General features: G+C 50.7%; 4 protein-coding genes across 5 annotated transcripts; 1 reads left to right on the forward strand and 3 right to left on the reverse strand.

Annotated features, from left to right (window-relative positions):
• Positions 1-418: 418 nt before the first annotated feature.
• On the reverse strand, positions 419-2,734 carry LOC100899132 (uncharacterized). 2 transcript variants are annotated; one of them, XM_003743736.1, is made up of 4 exons: positions 2,477-2,734; positions 1,345-1,645; positions 962-1,225; positions 419-811 (listed from the first exon to the last, which is right to left on the reverse strand). In XM_003743736.1, the coding sequence occupies exons 2-4, from the start codon at positions 1,636-1,638 to the stop codon at positions 776-778; spliced, it is 594 nt and encodes a 197-aa protein (XP_003743784.1). In that variant the 5' UTR covers positions 1,639-1,645; positions 2,477-2,734; the 3' UTR covers positions 419-775. The 2 variants fall into 2 exon arrangements, with proteins under 2 accessions (XP_003743784.1, XP_018495234.1); XM_018639718.1 differs by having other exon boundaries at positions 419-1,225.
• Positions 2,735-2,967: 233 nt separating this feature from the next.
• LOC100908648 (VPS35 endosomal protein sorting factor-like) lies at positions 2,968-6,725 on the reverse strand. The gene is made up of 11 exons (XM_003743796.1): positions 6,642-6,725; positions 6,430-6,551; positions 6,143-6,336; positions 5,850-6,063; positions 5,509-5,738; positions 5,209-5,388; positions 4,717-5,113; positions 4,408-4,629; positions 3,808-4,292; positions 3,356-3,715; positions 2,968-3,265 (listed from the first exon to the last, which is right to left on the reverse strand). The coding sequence occupies exons 2-11, from the start codon at positions 6,541-6,543 to the stop codon at positions 2,968-2,970; spliced, it is 2,694 nt and encodes an 897-aa protein (XP_003743844.1). The 5' UTR covers positions 6,544-6,551; positions 6,642-6,725.
• Positions 6,726-8,429: 1,704 nt separating this feature from the next.
• Mpc1 (mitochondrial pyruvate carrier) lies at positions 8,430-9,897 on the reverse strand. Its single transcript, XM_003743737.2, has 4 exons — positions 9,599-9,897; positions 9,342-9,345; positions 9,101-9,197; positions 8,430-8,977 (listed from the first exon to the last, which is right to left on the reverse strand). Exons 1-4 carry the CDS (start codon positions 9,664-9,666, stop codon positions 8,772-8,774), a joined length of 375 nt encoding a protein of 124 aa, XP_003743785.1. The 5' UTR covers positions 9,667-9,897; the 3' UTR covers positions 8,430-8,771.
• Positions 9,898-11,832: 1,935 nt separating this feature from the next.
• On the forward strand, positions 11,833-13,683 carry LOC100899417 (pancreatic lipase-related protein 2). Its single transcript, XM_003743738.2, has 5 exons — positions 11,833-11,868; positions 11,987-12,241; positions 12,348-12,774; positions 12,858-13,046; positions 13,243-13,683. Exons 2-5 carry the CDS (start codon positions 11,987-11,989, stop codon positions 13,488-13,490), a joined length of 1,119 nt encoding a protein of 372 aa, XP_003743786.1. The 5' UTR covers positions 11,833-11,868; the 3' UTR covers positions 13,491-13,683.
• The last annotated feature ends 5,378 nt before the right edge of the window (positions 13,684-19,061 follow it).

Raw genomic sequence — 19,061 nt, forward strand, 5'->3', positions numbered from 1 at the left:
GAGGGGTCACTATGTACGGATGAGCTGGACGGTCCCGTACACAGGGGGCTCGAGATCGATTCAGTGGAGTCCGTGTCGCTTTCGAAAGGACGAAATATCTTTGCTTTGCTTTTTCGAGGGGAGAGCGGAAGATACTCTGTTTCTTGGAGGTTCCAGAAGAATATCTGCTCTGGAACGACGCTCTTGTGGGACTCACACGGTTTCGAGGAGTCTCCGAACGGTCGTTGTCGTCACTCGAGTGATGTATCCGACGCGGTCATCGCATAGCCATACAGCGCCGGCCTCCACCCCCCCAGCCGTGAGCGTAAGCATAAGCACCGCCAGCTCCCGAGAGAAGGATCGGCTGTGTGCGGAGAACATTCACCCATCGGAAGTTGGACGAAGTCACATGATCACCGCAAGAAGTTTCCCCCACTCGAGTGAACAAACGCAAGATTTTATTGTCACCCCTCTTATGAATCTCCTGCAAATATCTCTCAGATCTCAATCAGCTCTCAAATCGAAGCACAGGGAAGACGAATAGGGCAGAGACTACAAGGACTCGGCGCGACACACTTCCCATAGGATTCGTGAGCAGATGAAGTGCGGAGGGCAGAGAATATGATATGAAGTTAATCGCACTGGGTAAAAATTAGAGGTAACAATCAGAGTGACTGGGAACGAACGACCCTACCAAACCTTTGAGATCGGAGAATGTCTCGGAGAGTCCGGGCTATGTGACTGCTTCAAGCGGACAGGCCGCTCATCGAGATGTCGGACCGCCTTCTTGTTGTAGCTATTCCGTATCAATAGGACTCGTCACGAAGTAACTCTGCACATAAACTCTACAAATCGGACACTGTTCTTGAATGTGTGGCAAACAACTACGACAAACGCATGAGTGTCTGCAGGGTAGGAGTGTGAAGGTCGCCGGCGCATCCATACAGATCACGCATCGGCTCTCATTGAAAATCGACCTCACCGCGAGCATCGACCCGGATTCAGACTTCAGATATTGCTTCAGCAAACTCGTCTTCAAACTGCAGCCGTATAGGTGATAGATTGAATACAACATAGACTCGGCTTCCGGCGCAGAGATCACTGTCACCAGATGATAATGTGTCCTGGGTTGATCCCCCAGCTCGCAATCCTTGACGTTCAATTGCAGTCGATGCGATCCTACGTATCCTAACAAGAGTTCCTCTTTATGCTGATGAGGGGGCTCTGCATCACTCCATGGGAAGTCCTGGAAAGATTGGCTGCGTAGAACAATTCTCAGTCTGCGTGGACAATTCTTATTCCGACCTCCGATTTTCATCCGGCACAGGGAGACGCAAGCCAAGTACGGCCCCTACGGACTCTTACCTTGATGGGGACGCCCCAATAAGCAACGAACTTGCAGTGCTCCCTGTGGCTCCGGATATCCAGCTCAACAGTCTTGTCCCCTAAATCCTTGATGTCGTACACGGTTGCTGGAGTCGACAAGCTCTGAACTTGGGTTTCCAATATCGGGTTCTTCACAAAGACTACTGACGAGCCCCCAGATCCCGCTGCGGCTCTCCTTAGCGATCTCATCATGAGGATGAGCAAGTTGAACACCACGCAGATGCCGAGAACGGCGATGACCACATCGGTGAGAGAATAATTCCAAGTCAGCATGACTCAACTGCGGTAAGAATTCGGTAAGCCCAACTATAATCTTTCATCTCCCGTAATTCGAGCCAACCCCTCATTCAATAATGTATGGGGATCTCCGAACGAAGTGCCTCTGGTACGAGTGGACATTATTTCAGAGGCACATTCAGTTCTGAAGTGCAGAGTGCAAAGCCTCCTCGGGATCGCGCGAAGGGCAGGAAACGTGAATTGAACTTCCTCAACTCTATGAGATGATTTACACCCATTCCGGGTCACGCGTGATAATCTCGGCTTATCCGTTGAGAAACGTCTTCTTCGAAGCCCGAGAGCGTCGGACGAGACGTGATTTCGGGAATCAGGGCTCGACGCTGTTCGACTCATCCAAACGACGCCTTTCGCGATTCGATCCCGACCGAAATAGAAAACTCGTCCGATCAAATGTTGGCTAGACGGCTAGACTGTCACCGTGTGCAGATTCGGATCAACAGTGCGGACTGCAGACCGCGGATCCAATTTCGATTCAACTAAGGAGGAGAAGTTTGAGGAAGAGATTTCTCCCTCCAATGATTTCTCGACTCGTTCCCGCACCTTCGGGAAGAAATCGTGGGTGACTTCTCAGGGCTAAAGCAGCGCGTTCTAGATATTGATCACCCCCCGGATTTCTTTCGCCCCGATAGATTTCGGGTGCTTTCCAGGGCTTGATTGGAAGCAGTGAGCACCTCGGGAATTTACGGAGGTGCTTTGCGGAAAGCATTTCAGAGAACTATGAACGCGATCGTGGATACCGACTCTGTGTTTTCGAGAAAGCTACCCCTCCAAGAGAGAATATGAAAGAGTCGAAGAAGATCAAATGTACACGTACGCTTGTTCGAAGTTGCTGACGGCACAGGGCATGATTCTCACTCAGTTCGGTTCTCTCACTCCGAAATCAAACCCACATCGAGAGGAGCGACTTCGCCCGCGTAAAGGGTGTTCACGATGCCGGGACTGATGATTTCACGGCTCTCCACCAATAATTTGTCCCTCAGTCATCAGGAGCCGCCCGTTATTTACTAATATCCTCTCGTTGAGCGGAGCACGATTCAGGCTGCAGACTGGGGACTGGGGACTGAACGAGAGAAACTGTGATGGCAATCAGCTGTTTGGGTACAGCATATGTTCCGAGCGCGCCAAATTTTGAAAATCCGAGTAATCCCGACCCTCCGAGTCGGCTAGGGCAGCTGCAGCGCTCATTTCCAGAGCATCCGGTGGGCCATGGAGAGGAATGAGGAGTCATTCTTCAGAATCGTCAGATTTTTGTATTTACATGCTGTGAAAATCAAAGCCGGTAGGCCGAACCAAATATTTGCAATTTCAAGTGAGTTTGGCGATTAGATCTTTGGTGGTGGATCGCATCTCGACATAATGTTTCAGCGACACCATGGCCTGCGGCGGTATGCAGCTCAGATTTCCCGTGAGGCACCAGAGTTTCACGAAGAGATTCTGCATGTGAGCGTGCTCGTTCAAGCCACCGTGACTCGCGATGGCATACATGAGCTCGATGAGGAGAATTCCTTGCCGCTTGTATAATTTCGAATCTCTCAGTAAGGCAATGTAGTCGATCAGCTTGGTGAGAATCGAGGAGGCGACCTTCTCGACCGTTTCCACGTACCTGGAATGCGAGATACAGTGTTCTTATATGAGACCTCCAGCCTGGGATTTCATCACGCGCGCTACGGCGCACAGAGGAATTCTTTCTTGCCTCTCGTCGCCGCCGTAGATAGTGTCGTTACACTCTTGTTGCACCTCTTCCATCCACGGATTCGTCATTCGCGATAGAACACGGAGCATCGCAATCCATATTCTGGCTTTGACGTCAGCATGCGGATCAAACCCATAATCGTCGATTGTTTGAAGCAGCTGCCCGAAAATAATCAAGGGATCCTCTCGCGGATCATCGGGCGAATAGACTAGTTGACCGATCAAGGAAGTGACACAGGAATACAGGTCTTTCTCTGGGATGCTTGGGAGGATATCGAGTGCAGCGTTATAACAATCATCAGCGTGAGCATAGCACTGACTCTTCAAAGCTACGCTCGCCGATTCCATATAGAGCTTGAACCTGAAAAAATTAGGGAAATTGGAATTAGTGGGCCGGGAGAAACTGTGAGGGCCGGACCGCAGAATTCGTCTCCCGAGAACACAGATGCAAACCTCATCGTGACATCCGAGACCGATGGAATCGTGACCAGACAATAGGCCAGGCAGGCCTTGGCCTGAGCAGTACTTTTGCGAGAGTGGTGGCCATGGCTATTTTTCTCGAGTTTGACCGCGAGTCGATTGACGGAGTGTATCAAGTGGATCAAAATATCATTCAGAGCTGCGAGAGCTGCTCGTGCGTCGATGTAAAACGCCAACTGGGCTTCCACATCGTTGTATTCGACCAAATTCAGGAACCGACACACTATGTTGGCGAGCGATTTCCTCGAGTCCTCGAGCGTCAGCGCGTTCACAGACGACAACATGGTTTTCGAAACGTGCATGAGGGAAGATACGATAGCCGTATCGCTAGTAGGGCTCTTTTGGTGTCTCGTGAACATTTCCAGGAGACATCGGCACGCGTCCGTACGGAACGGATCTTTTTGAATTAGATCCAACAGCGGCAGTAAACGGTCCATGTTGAACAAAGCGACCAGGTCCTGAAAAGACGCAGATTACGTGAGAAAAAGTTTGCCAAAGGCTATGCGATGCAATCGCCGGATACATGTCATTCTCCTTTTGACAGTGAGGTTTCAGAAAATCTTCGAGCATCACCTGAACATTTGACGCTATTCTGTCGAGGACGGCGTACAGCTGACTCTGGTGTCGCTCGTAGGCGCGGTCCACGCTCACTTGCTTGATCGTTACGGCGAGGAACGTATTGATATCCGTGAAGTCCATGTGACGACAAACGTAGTCAACCCAGACCTCCGCACAGGACATATAATCCGCTGGGTTTTTAAAACGAGCAACATTCTTCCACACTTGATTCAGAACCTGTCAGAGGAAAAGGGAAGCTTCAAAATGAAGTATCGTCACGGGACATCTTCCACCCGCTAAATGGCACTCTCCACACTGCCTCACCTTGACGCGAACGCCTTCAGGAGGATCCTCGACCATAAGACATAAACCTAAGCTTCTATAGAGTTGGCAGCGAGGGGTGGTGACTGTGTCGGACTCGTGAATTTTTTCCACGAGTATTTCCGCCCTTTGCGCCACGAATTGAGGTCGCAGGGCTGTCAGAAGTGAATTCAATAAAAGGGCCGAGTTCCTCTGGGTACATTTGTTCAAAAGGTCCGCTAGTTGTTTCTCGGACGCGGTTTGCGTCACGCACTGCAGCAGAAATTCCAAGGCAGGGGTGAACAATGAGTAGTATGACGGAAGATCGACGAGATCGGACTTCAGTCGTTCTTCGATGACGGATCCCTCGAGTTGCTTGTACGTGATAAGGAGACCATACATCATCTCGGACAAATGCTCTCTGCAAGGAGGCGATGAGTTTGATTCTCCATAGTTGCAACAATCGACTCCCGACCGGGTTCTCTGTGGGTATCATCCGTACTCCGAGAAACAGACCTGGAGTTCGGAGCGATGCGAGTCCCGATCCGAGCGAGGTAACATCTGGCGTAAGCAGCGACCAAGGGATCACCAATGCCGGCTATCGTTTTTGCTAAACGCAACAGAGAACGTTGCATTTGAACACCCTTCGTTTCGAGGAATCTGTAGGACTGGAGGATGCAGGCTTCGACATAAAATCTGAAGAAGAGAGCATTGTCCCGAATAGGCTCAGATCGCACGGTCCCCCGACATGAATCATTGAATGCCAACGGGATTCACTCCATTCATTGCCGAAGGGAATTCAAAACCATATCAAACCTTGGGATGAGTTCTCTTATCGATGCTATCTTGTAAAACCAGTTGCGAGCGGTCTCTGCGGCTTTTTCGGTGTTTTCTTGATGTTTGACGTGCAAGCGTTCGTAAACGAGCTCACCGAACATGTCGATGACATCCACGATCAATACAAATTTCGCCGGGTAGAAACGAACGGAGTTGTCCGCGTCCACCAACAGCTTGGCACACTGAATGACGATCTTCAGCGCATTCACCTGGAAAAAGCACTCGATATTCTTTTCGAATCGATGTTGATGCATCCGATCGAATGAGGGAATACGTGAGATGGCAAAAGAGCGGCCAAACGAAATGCCACGTTTGCATACCTTCTCATCGCGATGCCATGCCGAGACCATTGCGCCCCGGAGCTCTATTATTCTCTGCGTATATTCCTGCACCGAGAGATTCTTCAACTCTTTGACGGTGCCCTCATCGAATGTGTCCAATTGTTCGTGCCTAGCGGTAGAAGTGACTGGGGAAGGCATCTCCCCTGAAAGATACGACGACGCCAGAGAAAGTCTCTCGGATCCGGAACCGAATCTGGAATGGAAAGGGTCCCTTCAGGCTCGGGACGAGTTGCTAGCCTTTGCATCCGCCTATTGTCTGAAGCATAGTTCACCTGGACAATACTCCGGCTTTCTTGCTTGCCCAGGTATCCATGATCCTATCCTTGTCGACGAGAACGGCATCATCCTGGTCCGGTGCGTTCTCACCAGCGAAGGCTGATAACGGATCCCAAATAACTTCTTCTTTGGTCTCGGATACCGAACTCTCTTCCCTGACAGACTTTTCTTCGGAGCTCTGCGAAATCACCTGAGGAGGAACGTATCCTTTCGCTTGTGCTCTTCAGAACCTCGAGGTACAGTATATTGTGAGTGAGCTGCGGAGCCTCGAGGGCATAGATACCTTGCTTCGGAGAGGGGATAAATTGCCAGCCAGGGGATGTGTACCCACCGGTACCAGCGGAGATCTCAAGTCCGGTTCCTGGAGGTCGACGTAAGTCGCAGCCTTCCAAGACATTGTGTCTCCTGCACGGGGGTCACTCGTTCGGATCGTTTCGGGGCACAACTTCTACATTCGATCTCAAGATAGGTCAGCAATTACATTATTTCACTCACCTAATTTTTGAGTGAATTTCGAACGCCCATCAATCGAAGTAGAGTCACGTTTCGGTCCCCACGAACTCGAGCACAGACAGCTGATTATCTGTCAATCGCCCCTCTGTTTTCAACATGGGCTGTTCGGAGAGAGCCGCCGTAGCAGACGACACGAGCCAGGAGCGCGCTCGTGACGAACCCGCCGTACGGCCCTGCACATCTGACGTTTCGGATTTCACGCGAACGACCCGAGGCTGGAATTGCAGTGCTCACCTGGCCCAACTATTGAGATGCCAGAAAAACACCTAAGAGGTTCGGATTAGAAGAAACGTATCTTCACATGCGTCAGGTTCCCCTTCCCCCTTTTTTACATCGGAAGGAACCGCGGTGATGAGTGATCGATGGTACTAGAAGCATCGCACGAACCCGACAAAAATCTGCCAAGATTGTTTCGGGTCCTCCTCCGGGGGAGGGGAGATATTTGAGCGTTCCTGACGCACCTGGAGAGACCGTCCTTCCGGCTCAGAACAAACCATTCCTTATGCTTTGAAAGACCGCTATCATTTCACTTGAACAATCGAACACAGGCTCCCGCTCTTCCCCCGGCTTTCATTCCCCATTACGGCAGCATCCCGCCGGAGAATCCGTTGTGAGTAAGTCCCTACAAGGACTTTCCGACACCCCCGGCTCAAATCTCACTTTTCCAGGATGTCGCTGATGAGACGCTGCGGTTTCCACGACGGCGGAGCATTCTGTAGCTATGCCGTGAGTGGCTCCGACAAATACATTTATTATTCATCGATTCGTGTCCGCGGCCTCCTGATCAGGATTTCGAAGCCAGTCTTGATTACGTACTCCTTCCCGTTATTACTCAAGAGCATGCAATCGTGAGAGGATTGAAACCTGCCTGGGTAAGAAGTTTCTTCGCTCAATCGCTCCAATGTAGCGATCGCGACATTTATAAGAGACGAACATCTCATCTGGTAGCTACCTGAGATCATTTCGCGACCGACACCGAATCTCGCGACATAGGTGCTTTCCCCGTAGCTTGACCGACCCGCTAATACAGCGTTTCTTGGAATCGTCCCGTTCCACGGTATCCAGCCCAAGTTTTCGCTTTCAAGAAGGAACTGCACTCTCCGGGGCGCGTTGACAACTATGCTCTAGAGAAGAAACCGGAACAATAAGAATGTTGGAGCAAAGTCGGACAAGCCTCAGGGGAGCCGGAACTCATTAGGCAGTTCCTCCGAGCCGAGATTTCGAGGTACCTGACCACCCCAGGCTATGTGGCATTCGCCGCGAGTATTGGCCCAGCCGGGAATCACGTCCCCTCCGTACATGGCACGAGCTATCAGCTTGGAGTCGTTCGTCAATCGCTTCGATATTATCGCTCGTCGCAAGTCGGAGGTCCATGCTTGCGGTATCGTGATGGGGAGATCTTCGAACGTAATAGGTTTGTGGTACTGGCCCTTGCTGGGAATGAAGCGTTTGCCGATTTGATTCGACTTAGCCTTCGAAATCTTCGAATTCCTGCCGCGGGAAGGTCCGCCACTCCGAGAAGACGGTGGCAGCGACGTGTCGCTGCATGAGGCGCACTGACATCCTGGATCGGTCAGCCTGTTTTGACCATCTTGACATCCCCCTGACGAGCAGCCCGCTCTCGAACAAGGCATACGAGTTTCGTTGTTTCGCATGGTAATCGCTAGCTTTGGCTCAGTCAGATGACTTCATGATGCTTCCACAACGATGGATTTTCCATGCGAAGTGGATTTCGAGATGATTTCTAGGAAGATTTCTCCCCTACTCAGGCAGTGGATGGTCGGAGATTACACGCCCAGAACAAAACTGACAGACAAGAATTCAATGGTAATAATCATCCTATCGTTCAGGCAGTTTTATTCCATCTACTCAACCCAAAGGACACCTCGGACTACGGACCGCCGCTAACTCGGTCGCTTTTCGCGACATCCGTCTCGTATGGAGCAGTTCAGTGATTCGAAAATCTCAGGAAATAATTCCATTCATTCGTATGAAAGGCGAATCTAAATTATCCTCATGCCCGATGAAGCTAAGCTCATCCGCGATCGAGCTGAACCGCCAATACAAGCCGGTAATCGATCATAAAAACAATGTAGATAGCATCGAATCCGATCAAGAGGCGGCTTGAGGAGAATTTTCCGCGGTAAGGGAAGTTTTCTTGACCTCATTCTTGCCCCCAAGGTAGTGATATTTAGTAAAACGGCCTAATTGTGTAAGCTGTGCGCATTCATTGGTGAAATGGCAGGCGAATAGTAGCATGTTCCGGGGCTCGACCTTGATTGCGAACCTCATGAAGACCGCCGAGTAGAGGGCCAGGGCTGGAGGGAAAAAATCGGCTGTTGGATTTATTACCCCTTGACGAGGGCTATTGCTGCGAGGAGTCCCCCCTCCGGCGAATGGCGATTTCCTATTCTCGCCAGCTTGGGCTGTCTCCAACTTACCCACGGTCATCTTGCCGCTGATAATTTCCGGATCCTTATTGATATCAGCAAGAGCGGCCAATGGCAATCCCCAATTCGCCACGGGACCCCAGAAGTGCTGGATAGAGAATAGAGATAATCAGAGGAGTCCTCGCATGATGAGAGCTCATGCCCGAGGTATTCCGGAGGATAATGCTCGAGACTTCGCCTGACGGCATCAGAGGAATAGAAGGCTGTCAGTACGCTTCCGAAAAGCACTTACTGTACTGTTGAATGTTGACCATGGAAAATACCGTAGAGCCCATGGCAGAAGAGAGCGAGGGAGGGAGGAAAATCATTTATTCAAGGAAACGGAAGCCTGATCTCCGGTTTACTGGCAAGGTCAAAATCACGAAATCATGCGTCGTGAGACTCTACAGATACGACTTAGAGTTCCTGTCCAAATGGGCTCGTGAAGCGATGGAACGGAGAGGTTTTCTTATATTCTGATGGGAATATGAGACCGAGACCTACGCTCACCTGCAGAGGTATTCTCGGAATTCCTTCGACTTGAGATTGTTCAGCTGGGCTCGGATAAACCTCGACATATTTCGGGATTTCAAGGGTGAGATGCCGATATTCTAGAGCGGCTTGCGAATGTCAAAGTGTCAACACAACAACAAGACCAGAGCAGCAGCCTCTCACAGATGAACCTTATGGAGCACAAACTGCCGTAGACAAGTATCCCCTTCTCCCTTTCTTCTAGTAGCGATGGTAGTATGTGTTTTGCAGACCTTTCGCATGCTGTCTCCACCGTTTTGAAGAGAATCGGTGGCAATGCTGCTGCATGGAGAGACGATGCGGCTGTGTTCTGGACGAGTGCACGCCTCGCGCTGAACTCACTGTTCGTCTCACAGCTCGTTTGTCTTGGCCTACATTGCAGTGCAACGATGCCCGAATCGTATTCCACGAAATCTTGAGCTATCCAGATCTTTTTTCTCCACGGGAGACTCAGCTCGAATTAGGCTGTGTGTATAGGATCGAGGACACGACCCCGCGAAAATTGATCATGCAGTCTCGAAAGAAGACTCGGATGGAGAGGTGAAAGTGGCTGGGGGTCCTAACTTCAATTGTATAGCAGGCGCACACCTCTCCCGCGGATCAGGTAGAGGTGACATGGGATCTCACGGAATAAGTCCGGCAAAACTCTCAGCTGTTTCCGAGCATAGTGGAGATAATTATCCCAACTTGATAAAAATGAGTACGTGAGATACAATAGGTCGAGAGCCTCAAGAGGAGCTTCGACTTTGTGAGGAAATCAAGGTCGAGCCTGGACATACCTGCTATCACATCAGTGACCTCGAGGAATCTCCTGGTTGTATTCCAATCGATACTGCAGCCGATGTCGGGTTTCGGGAAACCGAGTCGCGCGGCTAGAATCGAAGTTCCGGTCGCTTCCCTTCGTCGCTTCTGGTCTCGGATTTCGTACTCCCCTAGCGGAATCCGGAGGCAAGATTGAACACATGCTCTGGACGATTGTGGGTTGGATAGCATGTGTGTGATCCTTGCCTTGTTGAGGACTTTTGCGTACCGTTTGTAGAGGCTCGAATGTCGCTGTTCAGTTCAGATGTTTCTTGTCTCGTGCCATAACATCGGTTCGAATCCGCAAACTCAGTCAGACGAGATCCTTCAGAACTTCTTGAGGACATTTTCCAAGGGGATGATGGACGTATCGACGCATGAAGAATGTTCCTAGACCAATGTCCCAATGGGTGTCTACCATCTACCATGGCTATTCTGTGTAGTCGAACAAAGCTCCAACATCGATCCTCGTATTCGAGGCTCATCATTATCATCATGGCACAACACATGATAATTTAACCACACTTTTTTGAGGTGATCCGGGAGCGGTATCATCTTAATGGGATCCGAATGCTCTCACGCAGTCGCGCGGAAAGGAGCGAGAATATTCCATCGTGCGCCAGACTTCCCCAATTGATCGCGGTGGTACGAGGTGAGGTTGTATACAGGAAACGTCGGCATCACCCATGGCCTCCGCTCTTCATCAGCTTCTCAGCGGGACCAAAACCTCTGCGGCTTTCCCTGGCTGCGATTCTCCAAAGGAGCTTCTTTGGAAGACTCAATAGACGAGGTCGCGACGAGCTCTACAAAACTGAAAATTGCAACGACGACGAATATCCTCGCTCCAAGTGGAGCCCTCTGGCGGCCCCCGTTCCTGCAGAGGAAGATCCCCGGGGGTCGAGAGAAGGTTGAACTCCTCATATATCGGCAGTTTTTCTCGAGATCCGCCGATTTGCGAAACCGGGATCCGCGGATACGGATGATCGCCCTCCGCGCAGAACATCCTCTATTTTCACGCCTACGTATAATCATGAAAAACATACCTATTCATATTACGATCGCGGCCGCTGACATGTTGCGGATCTCGCGGTGAGGCTACGCAGAGCCGGGAGCATTAGACGGCCTTTGTAGGGAAAGGCTTGACGCTCACGAAATATTCAAGTCCGTGGTCATTACGAAGTAGGGCATTCGCGTGGGGAGCCAAGATTGCGACGCGATCCAAGATCCTTATCTTCGCGACTAATCTGTCCAGAACGATACAGTCTATCGCGTTCCTCGCATAGTATTCGGATAGCGTGAGATGAAAAGACATTGGAATTCAACAGCTGTAAATCAAAGTTGAATCGTTTCGGCTTTAACTTCGAGATTGTATCGCGATATTTAAACGCTGTCTCCTTCGGCAAACTACGCTGTTTTCCCCGAGGGCAGACCACGGAACGCCTAGCAAGGTAATGTCTTACGTTTCAGCGCTGCGGGGTCGTCGTTATTGACCTCAGAGGTTTCGAGAAATGATGGCACGATCCTCGCCGACACCGTTGCCCAAGGAAAAGGTTTCGAACCTTCCAGATGTATCTCCTCTGCGGACTTACTTTTCTGGCGGGCTCCACGATAGTCAGCGCAGGTTCCGCGCAGAATGCCTACGATAATCATCTGATCGCTCTGATGATGAACGCTGAGAGCCGCAGAGTGAATACATACTCTGAGTATTCGCTCAACGCGAGCGCGTGTTACGGTGACCTCGGTTGCTTCAGCAGGCAGCCTCTCGGATATCTTCCGGAACCACCTCAATCGATCAGCCCCAAATTCCGCCTTTACACTCCAGTAAGGACCTCAAAGGCTTATGATCCTCGAACGTTGACGTCTTCCCGAGCTTGTCGCGGATAGGAAATCGGGTGGGGTCCCTGAAATGACGTTGATTGTCTTCCAGACTTCAGATTCTGCGGCGAGGGTTTATGGCTACGAGTCGACCGTAGGTCAGGAAGATGAAGAAACTCAGAAGTCACTGAGAGATCCACGCAAAAAGCTCGTTTTCGTCGCTCACGGCTTCGGTGGTAACGGCGACCTGAGCTGGCTCCACGAGATTAAGGAGGCGAAAACGAAAGTCCACGGTGACAACGTCATCATAGTCGACTGGACGAAAGGCGCTCGAGCTTCGACCCTCTATTTCGGCGCTGCCGCGAACGCTGATGTGGTCGGGAGGATCGCCGCCCATCTATGCTTGAAGCTTGTTGAGGAGTACGCGATCCCTTTGGAAAACGTCGAGTTCATCGGATTTTCCCTCGGTGCTCAGGTTGCCGGCTTTTTCGCTAAAGAAGTTTTCCAAATCTGGGGGGAAAAGATCGGCAAAATCACAGGTATCTATGAAACTCGTCAACCATGAAGCTTCCATGAGTCAATGTTACGGATGAGCAGGCTTTGACGTTCCCATCTCCCTCAGCTCTGGACTGCGCCGCACCCTTATTCGAGGTTAATGGAATTTGGCCCTCAAAGGAGCACGTACATTTCTTGGAAGCGGTGCATACGTCTGCAGGGAATGTTTTATGGCGAGGCAAAGTTGGTCTGAGCATGGACTACGGACACGTGGATTACTACCCCAACGGGGGTATCGATCAGCCCGGCTGTCGCTGTGAGTATAACGAGTATTCTCATTCGCTCACCCAATCAGACGGACCTTTATGACTCGTCCGTGCCCACTCCGACCTCCACTCCGACTCGTGGAACGAACTCTTAGCGAGCCTCGGATCGAGATCCTTGAGTTTTCTTCTACGAACAAGCTAGCTCAGGGATTGAATGAGAGACTGAAGTAGGATTCGGCTTCCCAGTCTTGGACCTCGCTTGCGCCCACAATCGCGCGTACGAGTACTACGTTGAAGCTCTGACGAGCATCCAGAACTGCCTCTATCGCGGTTTCCCCTGCGCCTCGGTCGAACACGCGTTCAAGGGCAGCTGCCATCCGGTTTTGGACGCGAGACATTTCATCAGCCAGTTCAACGCTACAGCCGAACATGCAATCTTCTTCCTAAGAACGAACGATGCTAAGCCATTCTGCATGACGGACTACCAACTCTAAATAATGCGGTGTGACCAGACTCAGCTTGGCTGACTTCTCGATCGTAATTTCGTCGCTACTCAACAAAGGGAGAGTACCGGGCCGGAGTATAATGCAGCCGATTTTTCTGCAATTCTTCAGCGCTGTGTTCACTCGCTCAACAGGGCCTGGTGAAGCCGACGATGCTCTTTGGATGAATAAATACTTTTGAGAATAATGTATGGGTACTCGAATGAAAAGAGTCAACTGGTCATGAGAGTTAGATCGAGGACGATTGTGAGATATTCCGTCCGTTCCGTCCTCGCTCATTCCCAGCACGCCGCTTTTTGTTCGCTCCGCTATATCTTGGGATCAAATTACGACCCTAAAGCTTGGTGCGGGACTGACGAGGTCTCTGAACCAGGGTTCAGCTCGACAGAAAAATACGCTCCGACGAAATTACCACGAGTTTCGTCTTCGGGTATTGTCTTACCATCCGATCCCCTGAGAGGGGAGGACTGTTCCCTAATCAGAAGCCGAATACACCGGCGAAGGTTCTCTCTCGAGGCCTGCGCGGGTCCAAAGTGCACCCTCTCGATGTCTCAGCTGGTAGATACAGTTTTGTTCTCTGAGCAGCAGGCCATCAAAATGGCGTCCCTCTTCCTGAGAGCCTGAGCCTGCGGATGGAACGAGCGAGATTTGCTTTCTGGGAGCTGCACGCGCCCGAGCGTAGCGTGTGTCTCGCGGAAAACGTACTGGAACACGGTGAGCTCGACCGTTGATAAATAATCCACAGCGGATCGTTCGCGACCAAAAAAGAATGGAACGTTAGTGGACTGAACCCACGGTCGCAGTGTTGTAGAGAGCCCGATGAGGAGATCGGTAGTTCTTATGTGAATAATGAGCTCATCGGCGAAAAGACCTGATGGAGGGTCCACGTCCGTGCATTCGATTTCGCGCTATCGAGTCGATTGATGGGTCAAAGAGGAGAGACTGCCTCGCAATGCATGAACATCAGTCGAGTCCCCGACTCGGGTTATGGAACGATTCCTCCACAAAACCGCGAGTCTCGACCTCGGACCCATCATTCGACGATGCGAAATACCAGCTCCCATGATCTCATTCGAGAAGATAGAGCATTCACGCTCGCAATCTTCCACAGGTGGGCTATACTCGCGGTTGGAAGCCCAATCCGAGCCGTCGTGTGCACAGCGCTCCGAGAAACAAATCGTCGAATTGCAGAATCGGATCACGAGAGATAAGACGCGCGATGAAACGGTGAGAATTATTGCAGTGGTATTGTATGTTTTATCCTTCATACTGAATGAGCTATCACGGTCCATATCCGAGTACCATGCATACGTGATTCCAGAACGCGTACGGCGAGTCAGAGGACAGAGCATTGGAATCCCTTGCGAGGATTGTCTTCAGTAGTTGCTTCGAATCTCCTTTTTCGAGTGATGCTTCTAGCCGGTGAGCTGTCTTTAATTGTCGACTCGTGGATCCCGGAAGTGAAATAATCGACCGTCGCCATAAACCTCGAATATTCCCGTAGCCGCGATCTTCAGCTGTTCAGTGGGCCATCAAGGCGTCGCGCTTGCCGAAGGAGAATGCATAAGTAGGTGATATCCCGACACGGGAATATTCGTCAGACATCAGCGAATCGGTTCTAGCTCAAACGACGGCCATTGTCCTTGTTGTGGAATTCTTCTAGTGTTCGACGTTCTTGAAGAGTCTTTTTTTTTCCGTTTGCAGATGAAGGCATACCTTGCTACAAATGCGACTCCACCCATGATCCTAAATGTGGTGATCCATGGAACTATACGGATTATTACGACAGCGAACTTCTGGTGGAGAAATGTTTGGGGTAAGTTCCCGAGATTTGCGCTCGCCAGAGAGTCCAGGCGCATCACGCGTGCGTGCTCGACGCATACGAAACGTGGGGACGCAGGAGCTCCATCGACAGCGTCGAGATCTGATCATCATAACTCTATCCTGTATTTGTGTAATATTGTAAATAATCATCCTGATATAATCTCATTAATATCACGCTCACGCCCAATTCCCTCCAGATGCTGCGTGAAGATCGTGTCTTACAGCACTGCTGGAACATCATCGGGCCTAGCAAACGTGACGACAAACGTGCGGCGTCTTTGCACGACTAGCCTGCAAATTAATTTGTTCCTGGTAGACCACGTTTGCATGCAGGAGAGCGACGGCAACGGCCACATGTGCTTCTGCGAAACGGATCTGTGCAATTCTGCGCAGACTCTGACTCCATGGATCGAGAGTCTGATTCCATCTTTCATATCTACTCGAGTCGCGACAACATCGACAGAAGCTGATGACTACAGGTATTTATCGCTGGTAGCTTCTCGCAGGCGGATCAGTGCTTATTGATACCCGGGGCTCGTTCCGTGCCGATAACAGGAATTTCTAAGGGGTGATGCGCTCGGATATTTCAGCCTGGAGCCCGCAAGAGGCCACCGCAGTTCAGTGCTGCTTTTGGCAGTGATCGTTCCAGTCCTTCACTCATTCGTCAGCAGCCATTTGCTTAATTTCGAGAGTTTTCATTCAATCGGATCGCAGCTTGGAGAGAAGACGCAGACGGGTCAGCTCGAAGCCCGCGAGGAGGAAAAATTTCAAAGTGTCAAAGAGCGTTTCCACGACGCTCACTGTACAGATATGTCCCGAAATCGGCATCCCCCGTTCGAGGTAGATTTCGGATCATCCGTATGTAGGAAGAAAAAGTGTTAGAAGAGCCTTTCATCATAGCTAGATTGGTTAAATTCACTTTACCGAGCTGCCACCATGTTACATCGTGAAGTTTCGAATCGAGTCCAGTTTTTTACAGAAATGAATACTCCCTTGTTGTCCGTTATCGTTTGTGGTAGATGTTGCTCAAGTTTAGAGAGAAATCGATGGTCGAATGATTCACTCGATCAAGTCGAGTTTTTGTTGATATACACGTGAACCTGATTGTATGAAGCGAGCCTTCTCATGCCTACCTTCTTATCATGGAATGTATCGGTCGGTTTGTTCGCGCTGAGATCAATATACAGTTACAAAGTATAAGGAATCTCAATGACTCTTCATTTCATGAACAACATCCTCATGCAACAGCTGCTCACCCGGATCTCGGGTGGTATCGGCTTGCGAGACAGAACGCCGCGCCGTCGACTCAATAAAATGGGACGACGCCTTTCCTCCAGGTTGAAATCTGTAGGAGATCGTTTCCAAAACTGGACATTAGCTCATCCGCTCGTTCGAATTGGAAATTAGCTCATCCGCTCGTTCGAATTGGAAATTCCTTGTACTCGAAACTACTATTCAGACTTGGGTGTCTTACTTCGAGCACGGCTGATGGCCGGAGCGGCACGGCAGCTCTTATGTTGAGCTGGTCATACAGCGTTCTGTAGGTGGCCATGTGTCCCCCTAATGGATACGTCTTCTGTCTTTTCCTGGTGGGCTGGCAACGCCGTGAAATCAGTAGAATCTACAAATTAATATTCCATCTATGTCTGGCGAATCTGCTCCACGGGTTGTGCGGTGTCCTGCCGAGGGCTTTCCAAGGAGTCGCAGGTCTCCGAAAGGGAAACGTCGTTCCGGTACGAGTGTTTGAAGACTTTGCTGCCTCGATGTTGCGTATATGTTGACAGCGATGGCCGTCAAAAGAACCGTGACGATTCGATGTGTGTACAACCTGCGGCAGCGGGAGGAAGCACCCCCGAGGCGAGCGGACTGAATTTCACTTGCTTAGTAAATATTTTAGTATTCGCAACTTGGTCTGGTGTGATTCTGCTCTCCGCAGCTCGAGGCCGCATCGGTGCGGCCTGTCCAAAGTCCAGCAGCTAGGGCTAAGCTGATGGCTGCCATCCTTTCCAGAACTCCCGATATCTCTCATCGTCCTCGTCAGAGCCGATTCGGTTCGGAACTCTAATCTCACAGATCATTGTGCTCCCGATACTGGTCACGAGCAGTTGTTTTGACCATTTGGGCCTAAAGATGTCAGCCTCAGGGAGAACGAGTTGCACAATCAGAAGAGCCTGTTCTTTGAGGAATAGGCGTGTTCTCCCTCGAATGACAGCTTTCATGACGGCATCACTTTTCTGCACGTGGTTTCCCCGATACGTGTCCGACTCGCGGAATGCTCTGAGCCCGTCCAAGGATAAAGGTACGGATATGGTCCCATATTCGACGGAGTGAGTCAGTGAGTAGAAGCAAGATCCATATTTTGAGCCCCCTGGAAAACTTCTAGCCAAAACCTATATCTTTCAAAAAACCCATATCCATCTATCAAGCTCCATAGATCGGGACTCCGGTATCGCAGTTGTCTCGATCATGTCTTGTTACCATGGGCTCATCAGCCCCTAAGGCTACTTTTCGTTCGGATGGCGGATCGAAGCGGAATGGCAGGCGGAGACATCGCTCCAGAGCAGGAGGCGCATGCACACGGCGCCTGCGGTAAGTTCTCTCTGAGCTGGGAAGCCGGAGACGTAAGGCCATACGAGCATATGTACTCTGCTAAAGCCGATGACTGAGCCTGACTATCTGGATTCCGACAGACCTGCTCGATGGGTGCTCACCCAAACCTCAGATGAATGACAGTATCGATGAAAGTTGTATCGACGGACCCGTCGTCCCCAGAACGCGAAAAGCGATCGAAGGCACTAACCAAGAAAGATCTGCGCGCCAAAGCCAAAACTCCCGGCGCCCTTCCGCCTCCTCAATCCATGGTACAGAACGCCTCACATCTCTTCAGAGGGATCCCCCGCTATAAGCCCGAGCTTGACGTATCCATGAGTCTGGCGTAAGACTATTCGTCTCTCGACTCTCGACTCGATGGATGTCTGGCTCTTGTCAATGCGTTTGTTGCGTCCTACTCGGCTGGAGTCTCCGATTGACCGATCCTCTTTCGATTTATCCTTCGTAGCCGGAACGAATAGTTGGAGGATGCGGACAAGCGGTTGCCGGACGCCGATATCAGGCTGTAGCGTTCTTGTGCCGGAGGAAGGTGCCGCAGTTAGTGCTCAGGCTTTACCTGTAACATGACAGGAGAACGTCAAACAAACGCCTGTAAATAAAACACCCCTGCAAACTTCATCTGTCCAGCTTGTCGAATAGACTACTCATCTTCAGAAATCTCGATATTTCTGTATCCTCCGGAGAGACCGCTGAGAACTCGCACCAGCTTCGGCCGGTGTCCAGTGTGTTCCGGTCGCACTCATTGCCAGAAACGCCTACGGGTCAGCGAGATGACGAGCCGTGGCGAACATGTTTTTCGTTCGGGCAGCCCAATACTGTACTGAATCAGGTTTCGATTCCAGGAAAACCTGATTCGTGTCGATCAATCGTCCCACGAGATTCACGATTCTCTATCATATCTCAAATTATCTTCCCTCTTGCTCGCAAACAGCGATCCGGAGTGCGGACCTGTCCTGAATGCCGTTCCGGCCGCGGCGACTCGGATCGTGAGAGCACTTCCTGACCCATTAGCTTGAAAGCTGAATTCGACTCCGCTCTCTTCACGAGCTCGCGGAATTGGAGTTCTCACATCTGTGATTCAATCAGATAATTTATCTACACTTAAAACCGGTTGATGGGTCCACTCGT

The sequence above is a fragment of the Galendromus occidentalis genome, unplaced genomic scaffold, assembly GCF_000255335.2.
Source record: "Galendromus occidentalis unplaced genomic scaffold, Mocc_1.1 scf7180000077451, whole genome shotgun sequence".
Taxonomy (NCBI): Eukaryota; Metazoa; Arthropoda; class Arachnida; order Mesostigmata; family Phytoseiidae; genus Galendromus; species Galendromus occidentalis.

Bases quoted from the DNA above. Each gene is read 5' to 3' on its own strand.
- LOC100899132 (XM_018639718.1), bottom strand. From the start codon at position 1,638: ATGCTGACTTGGAATTATTCTCTCACCGATGTGGTCATCGCCGTTCTC. The intron at 1,226-1,344 runs GTAAGAGTCCGT...CAATCTTTCCAG, and splicing joins ATTGGGGCGTCCCCATCAAG to GACTTCCCATGGAGTGATGC.
- LOC100899417 (XM_003743738.2), top strand. From the start codon at position 11,987: ATGTATCTCCTCTGCGGACTTACTTTTCTGGCGGGCTCCACGATAGTC. The intron at 12,775-12,857 runs GTATCTATGAAA...CATCTCCCTCAG, and splicing joins AAAGATCGGCAAAATCACAG to CTCTGGACTGCGCCGCACCC. The intron at 13,047-13,242 runs GTGAGTATAACG...TCGGCTTCCCAG, and splicing joins CGATCAGCCCGGCTGTCGCT to TCTTGGACCTCGCTTGCGCC.
- Mpc1 (XM_003743737.2), bottom strand. From the start codon at position 9,666: ATGTCGAGGTTTATCCGAGCCCAGCTGAACAATCTCAAGTCGAAGGAA. The intron at 8,978-9,100 runs GTAAGTTGGAGA...TTTTCCCTCCAG, and splicing joins CAGCGGCAAGATGACCGTGG to CCCTGGCCCTCTACTCGGCG.
- LOC100908648 (XM_003743796.1), bottom strand. From the start codon at position 6,543: ATGTCTTGGAAGGCTGCGACTTACGTCGACCTCCAGGAACCGGACTTG. The intron at 4,293-4,407 runs GTGATGCTCGAA...GCGTCTTTTCAG, and splicing joins GAATAGCGTCAAATGTTCAG to GACCTGGTCGCTTTGTTCAA. The intron at 3,716-3,807 runs GTTTGCATCTGT...TAATTTTTTCAG, and splicing joins GTCTCGGATGTCACGATGAG to GTTCAAGCTCTATATGGAAT.